The sequence below is a fragment of the Dendropsophus ebraccatus genome, chromosome 12 (assembly GCF_027789765.1).
Source record: "Dendropsophus ebraccatus isolate aDenEbr1 chromosome 12, aDenEbr1.pat, whole genome shotgun sequence".
NCBI lineage: Eukaryota > Metazoa > Chordata > Amphibia > Anura > Hylidae > Dendropsophus > Dendropsophus ebraccatus.
Genome location: NC_091465.1, coordinates 66,047,067 through 66,067,269, shown reverse-complemented (window position 1 = coordinate 66,067,269; position 20,203 = coordinate 66,047,067). Strand labels below are relative to the sequence as shown.

Here is a 20,203-nt window from a genome sequence, read left to right as displayed (position 1 = left end):
AACGATTATCGGACCGTGTAATAGACCAAGTAAATGAGTTTACAATATTGATTGGCCCTTCATCGACCCGTGTATTAGGAACCTAAGGCCTAGTGTACGCATCAAAGCCTTGTATTCAGGGCCAGTAGGGCAGCAGTATCTTTATGGTTTTGTATTACGTTACCGTAAGAACTATATTTGCCACCATATGGTGCCTTGGTGTGCCACTATATCTTCAACAGTTCAAGAAAATCAGAGGCAGAGAAAAGTATAGCAAGGGCTTAAAGTAGTCTAATAGCACCTGTACAATATGGACTCTTGTATTATACTACCCTGTTATAAAAGGATCAAACATGATGTGTAAGGCTGGGTTCACACTATGTTTTTGCAATCTTTTTTTCATCCGTTTTCGCAAAAAAGGGATAGAAAAACATATGTATTTGTGTACATCCATTTTTCTATTGACTTCCATTATAAAAAAAAAGATAAAGATGGATCAATTTTTTTTTATGTACACAACCTCATGTAGTCAATGTAGTCAACCTCATTTTTGTATCAGGGAATGATGGGAGCTTTGGAGACGCACAGGTTGGGGAAGAACACTGGTGTAACTAATAGAAAGCTCAGGGCAAAGAGTTAAACCTTCTTAACAAATTATCTTTATTTAAAAATACAAATTTAATTAAGGCAACTGTTGAGTGAAATGTGGTCATAATACAAGAAGGAAAAAAATTTAAAAATGTCCTGTTCATGTGCCCAACTCCTCCCCCCCAGCACATACTCGATAAAGGCACAAGACTCCATGACATATAGAAAGGGATACTGTAGGCTACAAATAAAGTCTGCAACATATGGCTGAACTTTGAGACAACACATGACATAGTGTTTGAAAATGTCTGAAAAAAAAAAGTAATAATAATAATATAATATATATATATATATATATATATATATATATATATATATATATATATATATATATATATATATATATATATAGGATACCCACCAGTTCCCAATTTTTCACCACTGCCATCAGCACTGCCTGTTAGGTAGCCACTTGGCCAATCACTGGCCATAGTGGTGACACAGCGACTGGTTTAATGAGCAGGAAAGCAGAAAGCACTGATCAGCAGGGACCATGCACTGATGGAATAGCAGTGGATTGGGGGCTAATGAGTACACCTTATTTTTTAAAGACATTATTTATTGCTGGAAAACCTCTTTAAAAACAGCAGGTTTCCCTCCCCATGAGAAAATTGTGCACCACTGCCTGAAATACTTGTGTAACACAACTATCCTGACAACATAAGACACTTAGTGGTTATCCAGGATTAGAAAAACATAGCTGCTTTCTTCCAAAACAGCGCTAAGTTGGTTCTCAGGTTGCGTGCGGCCTTACAACTCAGCTCTATTCACTTTAATGGAATGGAGTTGCCAAACTTGCACCCAAACTGAGGACAGGAGCGGTGTTTTTTTTTCTGGAAGAAAGCCACCATCTTTCTAACCCTGGATAATTTTTTTTATATACCTCTGCGAAGACAGCCATTTTGTGCTCCTCATAAATATAGTTTCATACAACAAAATGGCTGCCTCCATCAGAACATTTAAACCTTATTTATTATAGGAATGCAGTAACTTATTGATATGGATATTTTTGTGGTGGAAAAACATGAAAAATACAAGCAAATATTTCCTCCTTGTAAATTGAAGAAGAATCTCCATCATTTGCTTCCATATACCGTGTGAGCTGTGCCTCTGTGTACCAAGCTAGGTTCACAGCACGTATGTTATAACAGGTCATTAAAATGTCTTGTATCCGTCCTGATGATGACGCGGCTAGCATTGTGCGATCTTGAGTGTAAACTGTAAGGCCTTAGAGGAGAGAACCAATGGCTTCCAGACCCGGAGAATCACGTTGTTACAGATTTAATGGCATTTCCTGGGGAATCTATAGCACTGCTGGATATTGTTGTGTATTCAAAGCAATTACATTTAAAATATTCAGCGGAGCTGAACTAAACCGTCCTAAGTCAGCAAGAACCGGGCACAAAACCCCCGTTCTGGTTCTGATTCCAGCTGGAACATTGAAAATTTTTTAGCTTTTTCTTTTTTTTTTAGCTTTATTGAAGAATCTTCCCTCATCAAATATCCCTGAAATTTAAATTTTCACACATTACACAGAATGTTCCGAGCCAAAGCGAGGAGGGAGAGAATCCTACTAATTCATGCCATCTAGTAAACCAGTTCCTTAGAATAGCGCTGTGTCTGTATGATGGATAACAGGCTCATATATAATTACAAGTCCGGCTGTATCGAGGCCACGTCCGGGGGCCTGGTACAAAGCCGCCTCTTCCAGTAGAGCGTAAACATTAATAAAATCCACCATGGCGGTTCAGTGGTCTTCTCTTTGGCAACAGTATATTTCAGTAGTAAAGTATTAAAATCCATACACAAAGTATTTTGCTTTGAAGAAAATAGTCATCCTCTTGAATCACACATTGGTCATACAGGGGGGGGGGGGGGGGGGGAAATAATAATCACATATTACGTTGACTCAACTTCAACTGGGCTGATTTAACCTGGCAGATCCTCTGCGGAAGAAGACATTGCAAAAATATATTAGTTATTGATACAAAATAATTAATTAGATATTCTATTACTTTATATTGTGTGTGGCCCCATTTAGGGAGAGAGATTGATTTCCCTAATTTCCACAGTGGTGTACCTATAGAGGGTGCAGAGATAGCACTGCCATTCAGGGCCTCATGACCATCATTTGGAAAAACTTTTGAAAAGTAATGCAGATGCTAAAAGTTTTTATCGGTCGGGGACCCTCACAATCTCTAGAACTGTTTGTTGGACTTGGGCTATGGAGCCCGTCTTCTGCAATAAGTCAGGGAACGAGCCTGGGAGTGATGCATTCAGCCGAGCACTTCTTTCAGCTCTAGTTATAGTGATTGGTGGGGGTGCTACAACAACCAGACCCCAACCAATCAAAACTAGACACTGTCTAAAGTAATTTTAAAACAGGGCTTGGTTAGGCTCATCAATCAGGACATTAGGATGCACACCAGAGGGCCGACAATCCCAAAGGTTAGCGTACTTAATAGACTTTAGAAATGGAGATCTGACAGCATCTATAGGTGGAAAACTTCAACCATTTATTTGATCATCAAGAAAATAAATGCAACGATCTGACCACAGGGTGACAAAAACTCTGCGTGGTTGAAACATTGCATTTATACTCTTGGTGATCAAATGGTTGAGGTTTTCCAACTATGGATGCAATTAGATCTCTTTTTCTGAGGACACGTCAAATTTTTTTTTTAAATCATAGTAACACTTTGAATGTGCCAAGGTCCCCTCTTGAAATAAGGTAAAACCACTATTATAAATGGCACATAGTCGTCGTGTCCCTGTTACATGGGTGCCTGGGAGCTTTAAGTTAATCTTGGCTTACTGTCTATATGGAGCAAGTGTACAATACAGAGTCAGTGTTATTCCATAGGGATGCTTATCCATCTGATTCTCTGTATGGATGTTATAATGCTTGCACAGGAAATTTTTATAGTATACCACATTACACACTGGTTTAATGCTTACAGGATTGAATTTTGTGCCCTATATGCTACCTGTACAGAATAGTGCTGACTGCACAATACAGATTTATATTGCACTGTGAATGAGGCTGAAGGTAAATACTGAATGTCATATGTTAACTCACATGTATCCCTGAAATAAAAAAAGGAAACTTTTTTCCAACTATTAAGAGGTCGACAAAAGCCTCAAGAGGTATTAACACGCTGGACAAACAATTCATTGCCATCCTGTTTTACAGAAATGATATTATTAACATACAAGTGACAGAGGCTATAACACAAGTCATGCTGGAGTGGCATATAATGGAGGCTCTTGGATCTCACGCGGAATGTCACATCCACTTTTGAAGCAATTTTTCTTACTCAGAGGCACAACAAGCTTAGCAGTTGCTGCAACTATAAGTGATGTATGCTAAGTGTCATCATTACTCTTACAATTGGTAGGATATTTGCTCCTGATCGGAGAAGATGGTTATTGAATGCCTGGGCAGTCTCCTTCTTCCCCACGGACCAGGAAGGCATTAGCAATTAAATGCGGAAGTTTCGTCAATGTTCGAGTTTGATCGAACCTAGGATTTCCCGAGGTTCGATCAACTCTACAGGTTGGCTGATGGATCTTGCCTCATCCAACTTACCGCTATGGGTCTTAGGTAAAAATATAATGCTTGTGTCTCCGAGGGTCCTTATAGCCACTATGCTGCTGCCGCCGCCTTTCTCAAGGAATTTCTCCTGACTAGTCAAGGCTATGGATGTACAGACTTGCTTTCAGTACTGTAGCCAAGTCTTTGTATTGGACACATACTATTTTCAGCAGGAAAAAGAACCCCTCAAAACTGCACAATAACTTCCTGTTTTAATAATATGGGTAGCTCTGACCACTTGGACCATTACTACTTGCATGAGGAGCATAAGTTATTGGCTGTAAATGCTTTCCCCTCCAGCTCTAGTGATGTACTCTACTATGGGCTTTGACTAGGCTGTCAGGCAGGGGTCCTCACTATGCACTCTGGACATGGCACATATAGGTTTTGGCCTCTTAACAACTTTACTTCCTGGCACCCTCATGATATGGTCTCTTACAACTCTGGCAGTGACATCTCTGATGGTCCTACTAAGCTCTCTCGATTACAGCATACATTTTCCTGTTTTTTGGACCTCAATGACTTGCTCCACAGTGCCTAGATCTCTGCCCATTCACTTTCTATGTGCACACTCTCTTCAGGCTCTGTCTGCCCTTCCCTGGGCTTGCTCCTAGGGACCTACAGTCTTCCAAAAAACCCAGACAGATTCTCCCGGCACAACACATGGCTTCAGCCACACTGACTAAGTTCCTGTCCACAGCTCCCTATATTTGCAAGGGCAGCGTTATCTAATGACAACAGCTGACATTACAAAGTACATAACCTACAAAGAATGCAGAGCAACACGCCATAGTACAGTACAGTATAGTACATACTACAAATCTATCCACATACAGCTCTGTGAGGTCTACTGTGGGTTTTATACCTCTGATAAGGTGGAGGGGGTGCGTCATATGTGCCGGACGCCTCCAATGCCTCTTCATAGGATGGTAGTCCAGGAGCTAAAGGTTCAGGTAACGGTGTCTGGGTGAGCGGCAGAGCTTCAGGAAGCGGTGTATTACTAGTGAGGTGTACCGGGGGTCTGAAAACAAAATGTAGAGTTAAAAGCAATAGTCAAACAATATAAATATAGACATAAGTGCAGCAAGGCGTCCACCACTGGGGAGTTGCATGCTGTAATTTACTGCAGAGGCCAAATCTAGCATTATAATACATAGGACTTTCTTTTTTTTCTTTAAATCCCCATTCACACTTTGCAACCAATCTTAGGGTCCATTGAGGTTTCACATAAAAATAGAAACATAGCAAGACTTAAATCCAGCAGAAGAAATAGATCCCTTATTTTTATTCACCCATGCCCGGTCTATTTCTTTTATTGGACTCGAGTGCAGTCGCTTTCCAGTTTATAGTATTATCTAGGGTCTTTGGATTTGCCTTTCTGTGTCTATGCACCAATACGTAAGGCTTTTCAGCCCAGGACTGATCCTGCTGTGCTGCTTCCCTTCTGTTTCCTATAGATGCTGAGCTTCCACACACACGTGCCTATATGGCAAATCTAATCCTATATAACACAAAGCACACGGTGCAGCTGCCGGCCAGATGTTAACTCAGCAGTATAACAAATTATTTTAAAAAACAAGAAGCGAAGCTGTAACACCATCTCTGTGTGGATTTCTATATTTTTTCAATCACGACAGGTCACGAAAAATATATAATCTCATCTCAGCTTGTCTTCAATTTGCTCAAGTTAAATGAAGACAAACTTCTAAATCTAAGGTGAACAGTCCCCTACGTCTACATGGGGCTTACAGAAAACCAAGCACATGTATGGAAATCTGCTCTCTGTATATGGCAAAGATTATATTTGGGTGTATGCCCAAACTTTGCTACATTGACTATTATGCCCTTTATGCCTCAGGAACAGACTATACATTGATGGTTTAAAATTTTTGATGACATCTGCTGTCTGCAGCCAAGATCAGAGATAACTCCAATCCCTACCATTAAGCCATAGATAGAGATAGATACCCAATACCAGAGAAGAGAATTCGAAACTTTATGGATTAAAAAGTAATCAGAAATGCCCAACTATCACAAAATGGTACAAAAGAAAAAAAAAAAAAAAGTTACCCTTCACACATGGGGGTCCTGAAAAACATGGACACAGCCATATGCTGTACATCTCCAGCCGGCAGAAGTCAAATGAGTGTTCAAGTTCAGAGAACGTTGCAAAGACGAAAAGTTCGGCAATTTTGCTCAACCCTAACCAGCATGGGTGTTGAGTCAGATCCACAAGGATAATGGAGTTCTGATGTATCCCAGCAGTATGACATTTTTTCTCTTCAGGTGGTAAAAAACCCTAATGCTATTCCCGTTATTCCCATGATGCAAATAATCCTGCTAATATGTCCAAAAATCTATATTTGTGATGGATGATGAAGCAATAGCTTCTGATGATGGATCAATCAATGGTTCCACCAATCAGAAAATGCATTGCACTGTAAAAACAGGATAGGCGAGCTGGAGAGGGTGATTATGTAAGGAGATCCCATTGTAATGGTGGTACTATGAAGACTGTATAGGCACACAAGCAGCTTATAGCACACACCTACCTCCCATGTCTTGTCCGCTCTTTGGCTTTATATCGCACACAGTACATGATAAGAACAGCTATCATTATAAGCAATACCAGCCCTGCCACCAGTCCTGCAACCAGGCCCGCAACATCCACAGCGGGGGAATTTCCTGCAAGTACAGAAATGGTAAGATGTGGTGGAAATAAGGCCATGCAAATCAACCATCGCCCACATCCTATACTGGTATACATCACAATAGCAACATATGGGGGAAACCATAAAAAGTAACTTAGAGCTACATATAGAAGACACCTAACCACATGGTAGAATGGAGTGTATCATCTAGAAACCATAAAATAAACAGTGCAGTAAAGTAATAGATTACAGACATGAATAAAGGCAGAATTCGTTGCCACTATAGAAAGTAAATGATAGACTTCCTATCACTAATTCCATACATAGCTCTGGTGATCTATTGTGGTCAACCAATGACCTTCATTGGGTAGGATTTCTGCATTGTGCGGCTTCTGTTCTATATGCTATACTTGAAGGTCATTACTGAATGGCGCATGATGTGTTGCTATAGTGTATAGCAGCTGTCTGACTTTTTAGTTTTCCATTCTATAGGCTCAGGATGTACACTCACCGGCCACTTTATTAGGTACACCTGTCCAACTGCACGTTACCACTTAATTTCTAATCAGCCAATCACATGGCGGCAACTCAGTGCATCTAGGCATGTAGACATGGTCAAGACAATCTCCTGCAGTTCAAACCGAGCATCAGTATGGGGAAGAAAGGTGATGTGAGTGCCTTTGAACGTGGCATGGTTGTTGGTGCCAGAAGGGCTGGTCTGAGTATTTCAGAAACTGCTGATCTACTGGGATTTTCACGCACGACCATCTCTAGGGTTTACAGAGAATGGTCCGAAAAAGAAAAAACATCCAGTGAGCGGCAGTTCTGTGGGCGGAAATGCCAGAGGTCAGAGGAGAATGGGCAGACTGGTTCGAGCTGATAGAAAGGCAACAGTGACTCAAATAGCCAACCGTTACAACCAAGGTAGGCAGAAGAGCATCTCTGAGCGCACAGTACGTCCAACTTTGAGGCAGATGGGCTACAGCAGCAGAAGACCCCACCGGGTGCCACTCCTTTCAGCTAAGAACAGGAAACTGAGGCTACAATTTGCACAAGCTCATCGAAATTGGACAGTAGAAGATTGGAAAAACGTTGCCTGGTCTGATGAGTCTTGATTTCTGCTGCGACATTCGGATGGTAGGGTCAGAATTTGGCGTCAACAACATGAAAGCATGGATCCATCCTGCCTTGTATCAACGGTTCAGGCTGGTGGTGGTGGTGTCATGGTGTGGGGAATATTTTCTTGGCACTCTTCGGGCCCCTTGGTACCAATCTGAGTATTGTTGCAACGCCACAGCCTACCTGAGTATTGTTGCTGACCATGTCCATCCCTTTATGACCACAATGTACCCAACATCTGATGGCTACTTTCAGCAGGATAATGCGCCATGTCATAAAGCTAGGATCATACTCAGACTGGTTTCTTGAACATGACTGAGTTCACTGTACTCAAATGGCCTCCACAGTCACCAGATCTCAATTCAATAGAGCATCTTTGGGAAGTGGTGGAACGGGAGATTCGCATCATGGATGTGCAGCCGACAAATCTGCGGCAACTGTGTGATGCCATCATGTCAATATGGACCAAAATCTCTAAGGAAGCTTCCGGCACCTTGTTGTATCTATGCCACGAAGAATTGAGGCAGTTCTGAAGGCAAAAGGGGGTCCAACCCGTTACTAGCATGGTGTACCTAATAAAGTGTCCGGTGAGTGTATACCAGGTTAGACCAGAGAAATGTATGCAAGTCAGTCTGCACCAAAAGGTAACCCTAAAAGAAGCATATATGTCATTACGTGGCCAAGTAATATCCTTTTAGATATTAAAGGGGTTATCCAAGGAGCAAAAAAGATTGACCTGTTTAGCTGCCCAGTGCTCCACTTTTTCCACTTTGGCAGGTGAATGTCAGGAGCGTTGCATGCAGGCAAACACACAATGCCCAGTAACGTTAGGCAGCTATTGAATTACGCATGAGCATGGTATCGCCGGCACGCAATGCTTCCGACAAGCACATGCCCCCCCTTCCGAGACAACCAGGTGAAGGAAGTAAGGCACCAGGAAGCAGAGCAGGTTGGAACTTTCCTTGTCCACAGATAACCTCTCTAAAAACTTTGCTGCTCTGAGTCAAGGATTCATCTCTCTGTATTCATCTTTCCTCCAGCTTCAAGCAAGCCTCCTGTCTGATAATTGACAGCTACTGTTACAGCCGGGGGGGGGGGGCTTTCCATTATCAGATGGAAGGCATGCTTGCAGCTGGAGGACTGCAATGCCCCAATGACTCCAGACACACATCATGCAAATCTATAGAATGGGTGTTAAATGACCAGGAGCATCTCTTTGATAAAGGGACACTCAAGGCAAAACAGGGGGGTGTTATTAATATTGATATTTCCTGCACTAGTCTTAAAAGTCCCATGACACAGACACTACAGTAGTCCCATAATGTCTTTTGTGTAAAACTTACCTGAACTACCTCCCTGCCCATTGTGTGCATAGTTTTTCCAAAAGTCTTTCTGAAATAGAAAAAAATGTATAAGATAACACGTTATAGAAATTGAGTATCTGGCCAAATAAATAGCATATTTACAATGTCTTTGAATTTAATACTGGGTAATACTGTTGTCAATAATAAGGAAATCATAGCTCCTTTCTTCCAAAAACAGTGCCACCCCTGTTTATAGGTGGTGTACAGTATTGCCTTTGTAATGGAGTTTAACTGCAATAGCAGATGCAACCTCAGGACAGGTGTGGTGCTATATCTCGAAAGCGGATTTAAGTTTTCTAAAATTTTCCTTTAATATGCTCTTCATATGCTTTATTAGACAATATAGACACTATGAAGGAGAGCCCCCTCCCATGAGTTGTGATTTTGCAACAGCTGGATAGTCACAGGCTGGGGAAACAATGGAATATTATATATATATATATATATATATATGCTCCCTGCTTGATCAAAATGCATTTCTCCTTTTACAAACCAGACTCATTGGCTTTAAGTGCATTCTAATAAGCAGTCACTAGGGGGCGCACATTTTTTTTTAAAGAACAAAACCAGACTGTCTCTTTATGTTGTAAAGGTCACATACATTCTTTTCTATTCAATAAATCAGGAATAGTTTTTCGTTAACCTGATCAGGAAATAGCTTGGTGACTCTTTCCCATGTATCTTTAACACTCCATGTAACCACCATGTAACCTTTCACAAATTTTTTATTTTTTTTTACTGCTGCAGCAAAGGTAGATAATATAACCCTCCGCGGTCAGAAAGCATACATCAAAGAGGCGGGCAATGTCAAAACCTCACAGCATCCAGTATAAAGCGTATTACATTCAGCAACACTATACTAGGCTGAATAGATGTATCTGGGATACAGCCTGCAGCGGCCGGGCCAATCACACTTACAATACACATATATCAGCGTCTATGACCAGATTAAGATCCAAAACTAAAATTTACTAAAATTGAAAAAAAATAAATAAATAAATAAATTGAATCATTAAAATGTTTATTCGCTGTAATGTTCAAAAATAAACTGAATATTAAATATTAAAAAAATATTTTTTGCAATTTTTTAAACTCCACATGAAAAAGAGAAAAATGTATAGAAAAAAACTCCCACCCCCCTTCCTTCCCCAAGCAGTCAATGCTTCCCTCCCCTACTCAGAGCTCTGCAAAAAGGTTTCTGGTAGTAATAGCCATCTGGCAGCCTGTCAGCAAATCACTGGCGGCACGGTTCAATCAGCTCTCAGGTGTCCATGGCAACCGCACTGCCAGAACTGTCAATCACACGCTGCTCCGATCTCCATCAATAATGGGGACTGGATTACGTGACTACACAGGAGCTCGTCTCTGCAGATCGCACTTTCCATTGCGCTGAGTGGCTGATAGGTTGAATGTTAATGTACAGTAAAACTAAGCTGCGGTACGGAGGGCCTGTCAGAAATCAATGAGTAATGACATACAGAGTACAAGGAGGATTTGCTTTGTTTAAAGTGCTTAAAGTTGCCGCAGTTCTAATCTTATTACTGGAGGGGGAAGGGGGGTAAGAGGCACACGATAAGAGAAATGGACAAATATTTTATTCGAAATACAGTCGAAAATAAGTCTCATTGCACCTAATATTCTATGATCCTCAGTTACTGGGCTTCTGTATTAATTGTGCTCTCAAAAAATAAATAAAATTATAATAAATAAATAAATATATATATATATATATATATATATATATATATATATATATTTCAGGTATATAAGAAGACCCTTAGCCCAGCTCTATGCACTCAGCAGAGAGGGGGATCCTGCATAGCCAATGCCCACCCAACATGACCTACAAGGATTTAGAACTCCTCTCTTAAAAGAGTCTCGGTCCCTACCAGTCAGATTTTGATGGACTATCTTAAGGATAAATCATCAATAAAATGTCTGTGGGAAAAAAAACACTAAAATGCATTAAAGGGATTTCCATCTATTAGCTGGGTGAAAAGCTGCTAAGTGAGGGCACTTTATCTTCTGAGAGACTCCACCTGGCACTACAGTAAGAGCACCTCCTCCTCTGGCAGAGTCCACCTGGCACTACAGTAAGAGCACCTCCTCCTCTGGTAGAGTCCACCTGGCACTACAGTAAGAGCACCTCCTTCTCTGGTAGAGTCCACCTGGCACTACAGTAAGAGCACCTCCTCCTCTGGTAGAGTCCACCTGGCACTACAGTAAGAGCACCTCCTCCTCTGGTAGAGTCCACCTGGCACTACAGTAAGAGCACCTCCTCCTCTGGTAGAGTCCACCTAGCACTACAGTAAGAGGACCTCCTCCTCTGGTAGAGTCCACCTGGCACTACAGTAAGAGCACCTCCTCCTCTGGTAGAGTCCACCTAGCACTACAGTAAGAGGACCTCCTCCTCTGGTAGAGTCCACCAGGCACTACAGTGAGAGCTCATCCTCCTCTGGTAGAGTCCACCTGGAACTACAGTGAGAGCACATCCTCCTGTTGTAGAGGCCACCAGGCACTACAGTAAGAGCACCTCCTTCTCTGGTAGAGTCCACCTAGCACTACAGTAAGAGCACCTCCTTTCTCTGGTAGAGTCCGCCAGGCACTACAGTGAGAGCTCATCCTCCTCTGGTAGAGTCCACCTGGCACTACAGTAAGAGCACCTCCTCCTCTGGTAGAGTCCACCTGGCACTACAGTAAGAGGACCTCCTTCTCTGGTAGAGTCCACCTAGCACTACAGTAAGAGGACCTCCTCCTCTGGTAGAGTCCACCAGGCACTACAGTGAGAGCTCATCCTCCTCTGGTAGAGTCCACCTGGAACTACAGTGAGAGCACATCCTCCTCTGAGTCTCCGTGATACAGTAGTATGAGTTCTTTTTCCTCTGGTAGAGACCCCCTGGTATTATAGTGAGAGCACAAAAGGAGCACTGTAGTGAGAACACCAGTGCAGCCAGGCGGTAGGGAAAGCTAATCGTATGTTGGGCTGTATAGCTAGAGGTATAACCAGTAGGAAGAGGGACATTGTGATCCTGCTGTACAGAGCTCTAATAAGACCGCATCTGGGATACTGTGTTCAGTTCTGGAGACCTAAACTAAAAAAAGATATGGATGAAATAGATCGGTAGAATAGGTGTGAAGCAGAAAACATATCAGGAAAGACCTAAAGTGGCTTGAAAAAGTATGCCCTTTCCATTGTACGATAGGGCATAACTAAGAAACCACTGGTGCCCCCAGCAATCTTGAGTATGGGAGCCATAAAATCCCCATTGGATGGAGTTGTGGGCCATGCATGCGCTCTGCTGCTCCATTCATTCTCTATGGAGCCACCAAAAATCAAGGCTATGTTAGGCAGCTCTGTAGCGGCTCTGCTGCTCAGATTTCAGAAGCCCAGTTTTCAATTTACAGATTTACTTAATCAAAGGGGTATTCCCATCTTGACAAGTTACTCCCCATCTACTGGTGCAATGTCCCAGAACAGGCTGTCTGTTTCTCACTTTAAGTTTACTTTTATTACTGTAGCCATGCCTGTCCTGGAAACTATATGCACTGCAACTGTTTACTGTGTAGTCCCTATTACTCTCAGGTTTATGTGTATATCTTGTGTGCATAACTATGTACAGTGGTATGCAAAGGCTGGTGATCACGTGACCGTGCCCCGTAACCATGGTTCCTCCAATAACCGTCTAGCTTTGGCCAGGGGTACCATGTGACTTCCCCTTGCTGCGCAGTTCCGGCCCCTGCTCCCAAGCAAGGAGGTCGTGTGTGTGTGTCCCTCTTCACCTTCAGAAGAGTGGACTCGTTGCTCTGCTGTAGCAGTTCCTGGCTGTCCGCCTGCTCAAGTGCCTGGAGTATCCTCTCATCTGGGTGTCGTTCCTGTTCTCCATCTCCTCATCAACTCAAGATATTCACAGCAAGTACTCTAATCCACCCAGCCTCTCTATTCCTCTCTCACTACTACTCCCATAATCCGGCATGCTTCACCTCAGCCTATGCAGCACCACCTTAGCTCTGTCTGTTTAAACCTGCTATATACCCGGTTGCATCCGGAAGAGACTGTTGCTACCAGTTACCTCAGTTACAATAAACTTGTAACCACCGCTGTTACTGAACCCTGGCATTGGTGTCCGGTTACTGGTGCCCTGACTAGGTACAGCGAAGAATCGCATGCCCAGTATCCTGCATAGTACCGCAGACCGGCCTACAGCTGTGCCCCCCTTGTGCCAGTACCGTGACAACTCTACACCCTGCAGCTGCCCTGGTTTCTGCCTGCTAGTAACACCTGCACTGCGAAGTGGCCCTCACGGGTCAGGGCATCGCACTGGGATAACATTTAACTAAGGATCCTATTAGACTAAGGGCCCTATTACACGGGACGATTACTGTGAAAAGAAATCGTTATATCATTCGAATTTAAACGATAATCGTTCTGTGTAATTGCAAGCAATGACTGAAAAATTGTTTGTGTGCTGTTGATCGTTGATTTAGATCTAAACCTAAAATCATTGTTAATCGTTCGCTGTAATTCCACATTTGTTCCCTCAAATTCGGCATTTGTTCACTAATCGTTCAGTGTAATTGCACATGGTTCATAGTTTTGCTGGGATCAGATGGAATAAACGATCATAGTAATGATCGTAACTAACGATTATCATTCTGTGTAATATGGTGAACGGTTTCAGGTTAATGATAAACAATCTCGTTTACAATCATTTATCATTAGTCGTTAAAAATAGGTAAGGGTCCTATCACACGGAGCGATGTTTAACAACTAATGATAAACGATCGCAAACGAGATTGTTTATCGTTAACCTGAAATCGTTCACCATATAACCTGAAATCGTTCACCATATATACAGAACGACAATCGTCAGTTACGATCGTTACTACGATCGTTATTTGGATTGTTACTATGATCGTTTACTCCTTCTGATCCCAGCAAAACAATGAACGATGTGGAATTACAGCGAACAATTAGCGATAATTTTAGTTTAAGATCTAAATCAACGATCAACGACATACAAACAATTTTTCGATCGTTGCCTGCAATTACACAGAACGATTATCATTTAAATTCAAACAATTTAACGATTTTTTGCACGATAGTCATCCCGTGTAATAGGGCTCTTAGTCTAATAGGACCCTTAGTTATATCTTATCCCAGTAGCTAGGGAATAACTTGTCAAGAGGGGAATACCCCTTTGATGAAGTAAATCTGTATAGTCTGGAGGAAAGAGGATATTTGGGGGAGGGCGGGCTGATCAAACCTTTTGAGCATGTTAAAGGCCTAAAAAGGTTCAAGAGGGAAGTGGTTTAACAAGAAACAAGGGTACGGTTATCGGGAGAAACTTTAGAAGCACCATGAAAAAATATTAAAGGGGTAGTGCAGTGCATAACTGTGCTCAGCCAATCGCGGCTGAGCAGCTGATGACGCGGCAGAGGGCGGCTGGCACAAGGGACGGTCGGAGCGGTCAGGTTCGATCAGGTGAGTATACAGCACTACACTTCCGGGTCTAGCGTCGGTGCGGGGGAACACGGGGAAGGAGGCCATTCACTAACATAACATACATTACAAAGTTGTATAACTTTGTAATGTGTGTTATTTAGTGAATAATTGTTTCGCGCCGCACTACCCCTTTAATACAATTAGTAGATACTTGGAACAAACTCCAGCAGATGTGGTTGGTAAATCTACAGAAAGTGAAAGGAAAAGTAAGAAAGGAAATAATTTAAGTGCAGACTAGACTTTTTTTTTTTTCATTTTAATTTTTTTCAACCCGGCTTCGAAAACAGGTTAAGATTGAGTACAGCGCTACCACTGTACAAAATATTTCCAAATGGAAAATAAATTGTCATATTGTGGGGAATCTCATATCAAAGACCACAGACATGTCTGGTGACAACTTCATTTCCCCCTAATATTATACTATTGCTTAAAAAAGAAAAAAGAACGTTTAAAAATAAAAAGGACTCACAGTTTTCTGATCATCTTCAAAGCACTCCCTCGCCTCCTCGTAGTTACAGACCTCCTCGTAACATTCCCGTTCCAGGTTACCCGGAGTAAATAGTTCAAAATCCCAACTGTTGTACCGCAGCTTGCGGCTAATGAAGGAATTTGCCTCTTGATCATCCAAGAACACTAAAAAGAAAAGATAAAAGAACAAAGCACATAAAGTAATTTTTTATTATCCTACTTACTAGGTACCTGCTGTTTTAGGGACATTGTTTGAGGCCTGAGTGTTGCTAATGTGACCGATCAGTAGAACGAGCGGGGAGACAAGCTCAGCTGCACAATTCTCTCCCTGCTCTGTCTATGTACAGGTCCAATAAACTTACATTAGCAGAGGTCTTGGTCATGTGACACAAAGTCAGGAGAAAAGGCGCTAAGCAAGCAACTATCGCAGCTCGTAATAATTGGTTAAAATCTAAACATTGAAGTTTAACAGGTTTATAAAAAAAAAAAAAAAAAACACCATGGCTGCTTCCTTTTCAAAACATTGCCACACTCATTAGCCCATAGGTCGTGGCAACTACATGACTTTCAATAACTAAAATCATTGCAAATTTTAGTAAGATTTGGCATTTTATTAAAAGACCATCCCATTGGACAATAGTCAGATGTCAGAATTGCTCACCTGATCTGCTCGACTTTAGCACAGACAGCATATGGGATTCCGCAGCGTTCCCAGTGGTGACCATAAATGCCTGGATTAGTAGGAGGCATCCTGCCCACCACATCATGCCGACCTGTCAGAGAGAACAACAACTATTTTAAAATGTTTGTTACTTTTTCATATTTTACCCTTTCACAACCATGGGTCATTGATGCATCAATGCCCAGGTAGTTTTAGGACATCAGCTTATGGGATCATAATGATCCCATAAGCTGATGTCCCTATGTCTGCCCCCTCTCCTCTGTCCTATGCCGCTGTTAAATTCTTGTGACAGTGGCAGGGGAGAGAGGGAAGGGGGCAGAGCTCACGGGCGCGCGCCCAGCCTTCCTTCCCTCCTCCCACAGCCAGGAAACCATCGGGGCTCTGCGATCACTTCGCAGAGCCCCAATGGACAGAGAATTCTTCCTCTGTAGAGGGAGAATCTCTGTCAAAAGCCCTATAGATGCTGCGGTCGTGCTGACCGCAGTATCTATAGGGTTAACTCTCAGCACCTGAGCTGCCGAAAGTTGCGGCAGGTCTCCTGCGCCTGTGTCATCCCGCGGCAGAGGCAGGCATAGGCTGCAGCGACGTTAATTTACTGCCCATTGGCGGGAGGAGGTTAACATCAACACAAAACTGTTGTTAGGGAAAGGGTATGGTATACAGTTCTGATGACAAGCAGAATTCGAAGACTAATAGATATTCGACAACTCTACCCGATCTGCTAAGTTAGTTCACCTCATAAAGCTTTGTAATGGTCCATTTACACGGAGCAACAATTCACCCAATCGATCGTTTAAAGATTTTCTTTTCAATTCGATTTGTAAAATTCAGGACATTACACTTTGGGGATTTAGGAGGGGATGAAGGAAGGGGTAGAGGACATGCGGAGCCAGACTTTGTGTTTACACTCCAAGCCATGTGGTATGAGGAATGGATCCTGTTAGTTGTGGTGGAGCATCTTGAGCAACGATCCTTGCCATATACCATGAAGTGTTCTTAAACATTTGAATGGACTCCCTGAAAATGTCCTGGTTCAGCAACTTCTCCCAATCTGAACACTCTGCATTCAACTCTCGGTGTCTGGAGAAGGTTGAAGCCGCTCTAGAAAGTCCTGGAAACATGGATACAGCTGGGAGTTGAATGCTGAGTGTTTGGGTTTGGAGAAGCTGCAATTTTTGATGTAGGTGGGAAGGATCTGCCGGATGGGTTTCCACTAGAGGTGAGCGAACTGGGTTCGGGTTCGAGTTGATCCGAACCCGAACGATTGGTATTTGATTAGCTGGGGCTGCTGAACTTGGATAAAGCTCTAAGGTTGTCTGGAAAACATGGATACAGCCAATGACTATATCCATGTTTTCCACATAGCCTTAGGGCTTTACCCAAGTTCAGCAGCCACCGCTAATCAAATGCCGAAAGTTCGGGTTCGGATCGACTCGAGCATGCTCCAGGTTCGCTCATCTCTAGTTTCCACGAATCAAAAAAAAATTTTTACTCTGCTGTTTTTTGTAAAGAAGCTGGGACCCAATCCATTCTAAGTAAATAGCTAAACATTCTTTTTAAATCACAGATTGCAGTTTTTGGATAGATACAGTATATGTTTATCCCAGGCAGGTTTAGATTCACTAAAGTTCCTGTGATTAGCAATCACTTACAAAGCCTTTAGGTGGCACGATCAATTGAATGGCCAGGCTGCACAACTGCTTGATCATTCTTGCGCCCATTTAAAGGAGAAGTCCGGCGAAAATTATTATTAAAGTATTGTATTTAACCCCCCCCCCCCCCCCCCCAAAAAAAAAAAAAACCAACAAAAAACTACCAATATACACTTATTACGGTAAATGCTTGTAAAGTGCTTTTTTCCCTGAACTTATTACTGCATCAAGGCTTCACTTCCTGGATAAAATAGTGATGTCACGACCCGACTCCCAGAGCTGTGCGGGCTGTGGTTGCTGGAGAGGATGATGGCAGGGGGACACTGAGGGACACAGGGCACTGGAGGGACACTGAGCATCCCCCTGCCATCATCCTCTCCAGCAGCCACTCCAGGGAGTGAAGCCTTGATGCAGTAGTAAGTGCAGGAAAAAAACTATTCATAAGCATTTCTCGTAATAAGTGTATATTGTTAATTTGCAGAACAATACAATACTGTAATAAACATTTTCGCCAGATCTCTCCTTTAACATCATTATCACCTGCACATTCACTGTTTACACAGGGCGATGTATGGACCATTTTATTTCTATGGCTGACCACTGGCCCTATTACATAAGTCAATTGGCCGTTTGCTGAAGGTTTTCTAACACTGCTCCTTTAACATGAATCAATTAGAACAGAGGATCAAGAAAGACCAAGTAAAAAAAAATCCATAAAACTTTTTCCAGCAGCTCTATAGCAATAAACTATTTCCTAAGCAAAAAAGGTCAATGTACGGCATACATATAACTGGCAGTCAGACAGGGACACTCCTTTATAATATTAGTCATGGAAGGGTTTTCCCTTTAACTCTATGGATACTAGTAGAAACTTTTGAAAAATCAGCTTATTCACACACAAAAAAGCTAGCTAGCTAGATATATAGTAGTCTGATACCATGCAGATACATAGGACATACCCTACATAGGAATTGTGCACACAAATCCATAGACGATTTTTTCATAATTTCCAAAGCTGCTTCATTCTTTATTTTCGACATCAAAGCAATAAATAAAATTGGTTGTGAAAGTGATCATACCTTTAATTACAGAGAACTGTTACCGTATGTGCGAATAATCTGCTCATAGAGAATGGTGGAGTCAGCAGTCAGGCGGAAGAAGTTACTAACATTTAATAACAATACAATGACAGTGCTTATCAGACAAGACGCATGTCCATGACAAAGTGACGCTTTGTCCTGTGCCCGCTGCACATCCCACACAGCAGCTTATCTATCTCAGCTCGGCCTTTATTGGGGGGAGATAAAGTTTCAGCTGCAAGTGAGAATCTAGGAAGACCAAGTGTGCTGCCAAAGTCTTCTCTCTACACTCTACACTTGTTCCTCAGACTTCATGCCTGTAGCACGTTATATCCATCTGTAATACGCTATGGATGGGACTATACCTTACCTCTATGTGCCTTTGGTTTTATAAGGAGGTATTGAGGGATTTATGCCATTGAATGACACATTATACATGTATTCCCTGTACAAGCATAGCTTCTATAGTAGAGCTCAGTGCTTTACAGAGGCGGCTCGTGTCTCCAGCTACAAGAAATGTATAGCTTCTTTGACACAGGGACATAGATGCCTTAAGGCCCTATTCCACAGAACGAATATCGGCCGTATTCGGCCGATAATCGTCCCATGGAATAGAAGGCAACAATCAGCCGAAATCGTTCATGTCGGCTTATTGTTGCAGTCGTCTGTTTTTCAAACATGTTGAAAAACAAACGACTATGATAGCAGTGATTTGCTGTCATTGCTCTGTGGAATAGGAGCGGTGGCAGAAGACCACCACTATCCTCTATGGGCTGCCCGGACGATCTAGCGATCACCCGGGCAGCCCCCCCGCGGCCCCTTCTGCACTCACCCGTTGCTGCCGTGAGTAATAGCGGCGGCAGTGAGCGGGGAACGAGGAGCAAACGAGCGCTGTCAGCGCTTGTTTACTCCCCACAGTCGCCCCGTGGAATAGGGCCTTTAGAGGTCTTCAGCTTGGTATCTCTCGTCTCTAATCACTCTAGTGTATGACATCCGGCTATAGGTCTTCCAGTCTGTCTGAGTGTTTCCCAGGGGCAGACACACTGGCCAGGGCGTAGGCTCTCTCTGGCCTGGTGGCACTAACCCTACTTCTCCTAGCTACCACTTCTCTTGATACATATGCAATTCTCTTACCCAGAACTCTTGACCCATGGGTGCAAGTTTCTCACTTAGTAGCACTCTCTTACCCACACAGGCCTTGTACACTGCCAAGCACCACTCCCATCCAGATTGTCTGCGGCTTTTCTCCTGGGGCTCAGAACACCACAGCCCCTCTCTCTGCTCAGAGGCAGCCTCCTGATGACGTTGGAGCACCTGGTACTCCTTAGTAGCAACTTCTATCTTTCCTCTCTGGTGGGAGGAAGACTCCTTCAACCCCTACTCTCACAGCTCCAACATCTCTCATCCTGCACAATAGTGCACCTGCTATAGGGAGACTCTACTGCACTCTCTCCTCCAGCTGC

At 42.8% G+C, this 20,203-nt stretch overlaps 1 protein-coding gene across 1 annotated transcript; it reads right to left on the bottom strand.

Moving 5' to 3' along the window:
• Window positions 1–2,502: 2,502 nt before the first annotated feature.
• PRRG2 (proline rich and Gla domain 2) lies at window positions 2,503–19,973 on the bottom strand. The gene is made up of 7 exons (XM_069946835.1): window positions 19,928–19,973; window positions 15,989–16,100; window positions 15,329–15,492; window positions 9,336–9,384; window positions 6,775–6,907; window positions 5,088–5,243; window positions 2,503–2,573 (listed from the first exon to the last, which is right to left on the bottom strand). The coding sequence occupies exons 2-7, from the start codon at window positions 16,092–16,094 to the stop codon at window positions 2,543–2,545; spliced, it is 639 nt and encodes a 212-aa protein (XP_069802936.1). The 5' UTR covers window positions 16,095–16,100; window positions 19,928–19,973; the 3' UTR covers window positions 2,503–2,542.
• Between the last annotated feature and the right edge of the window lie 230 nt (window positions 19,974–20,203).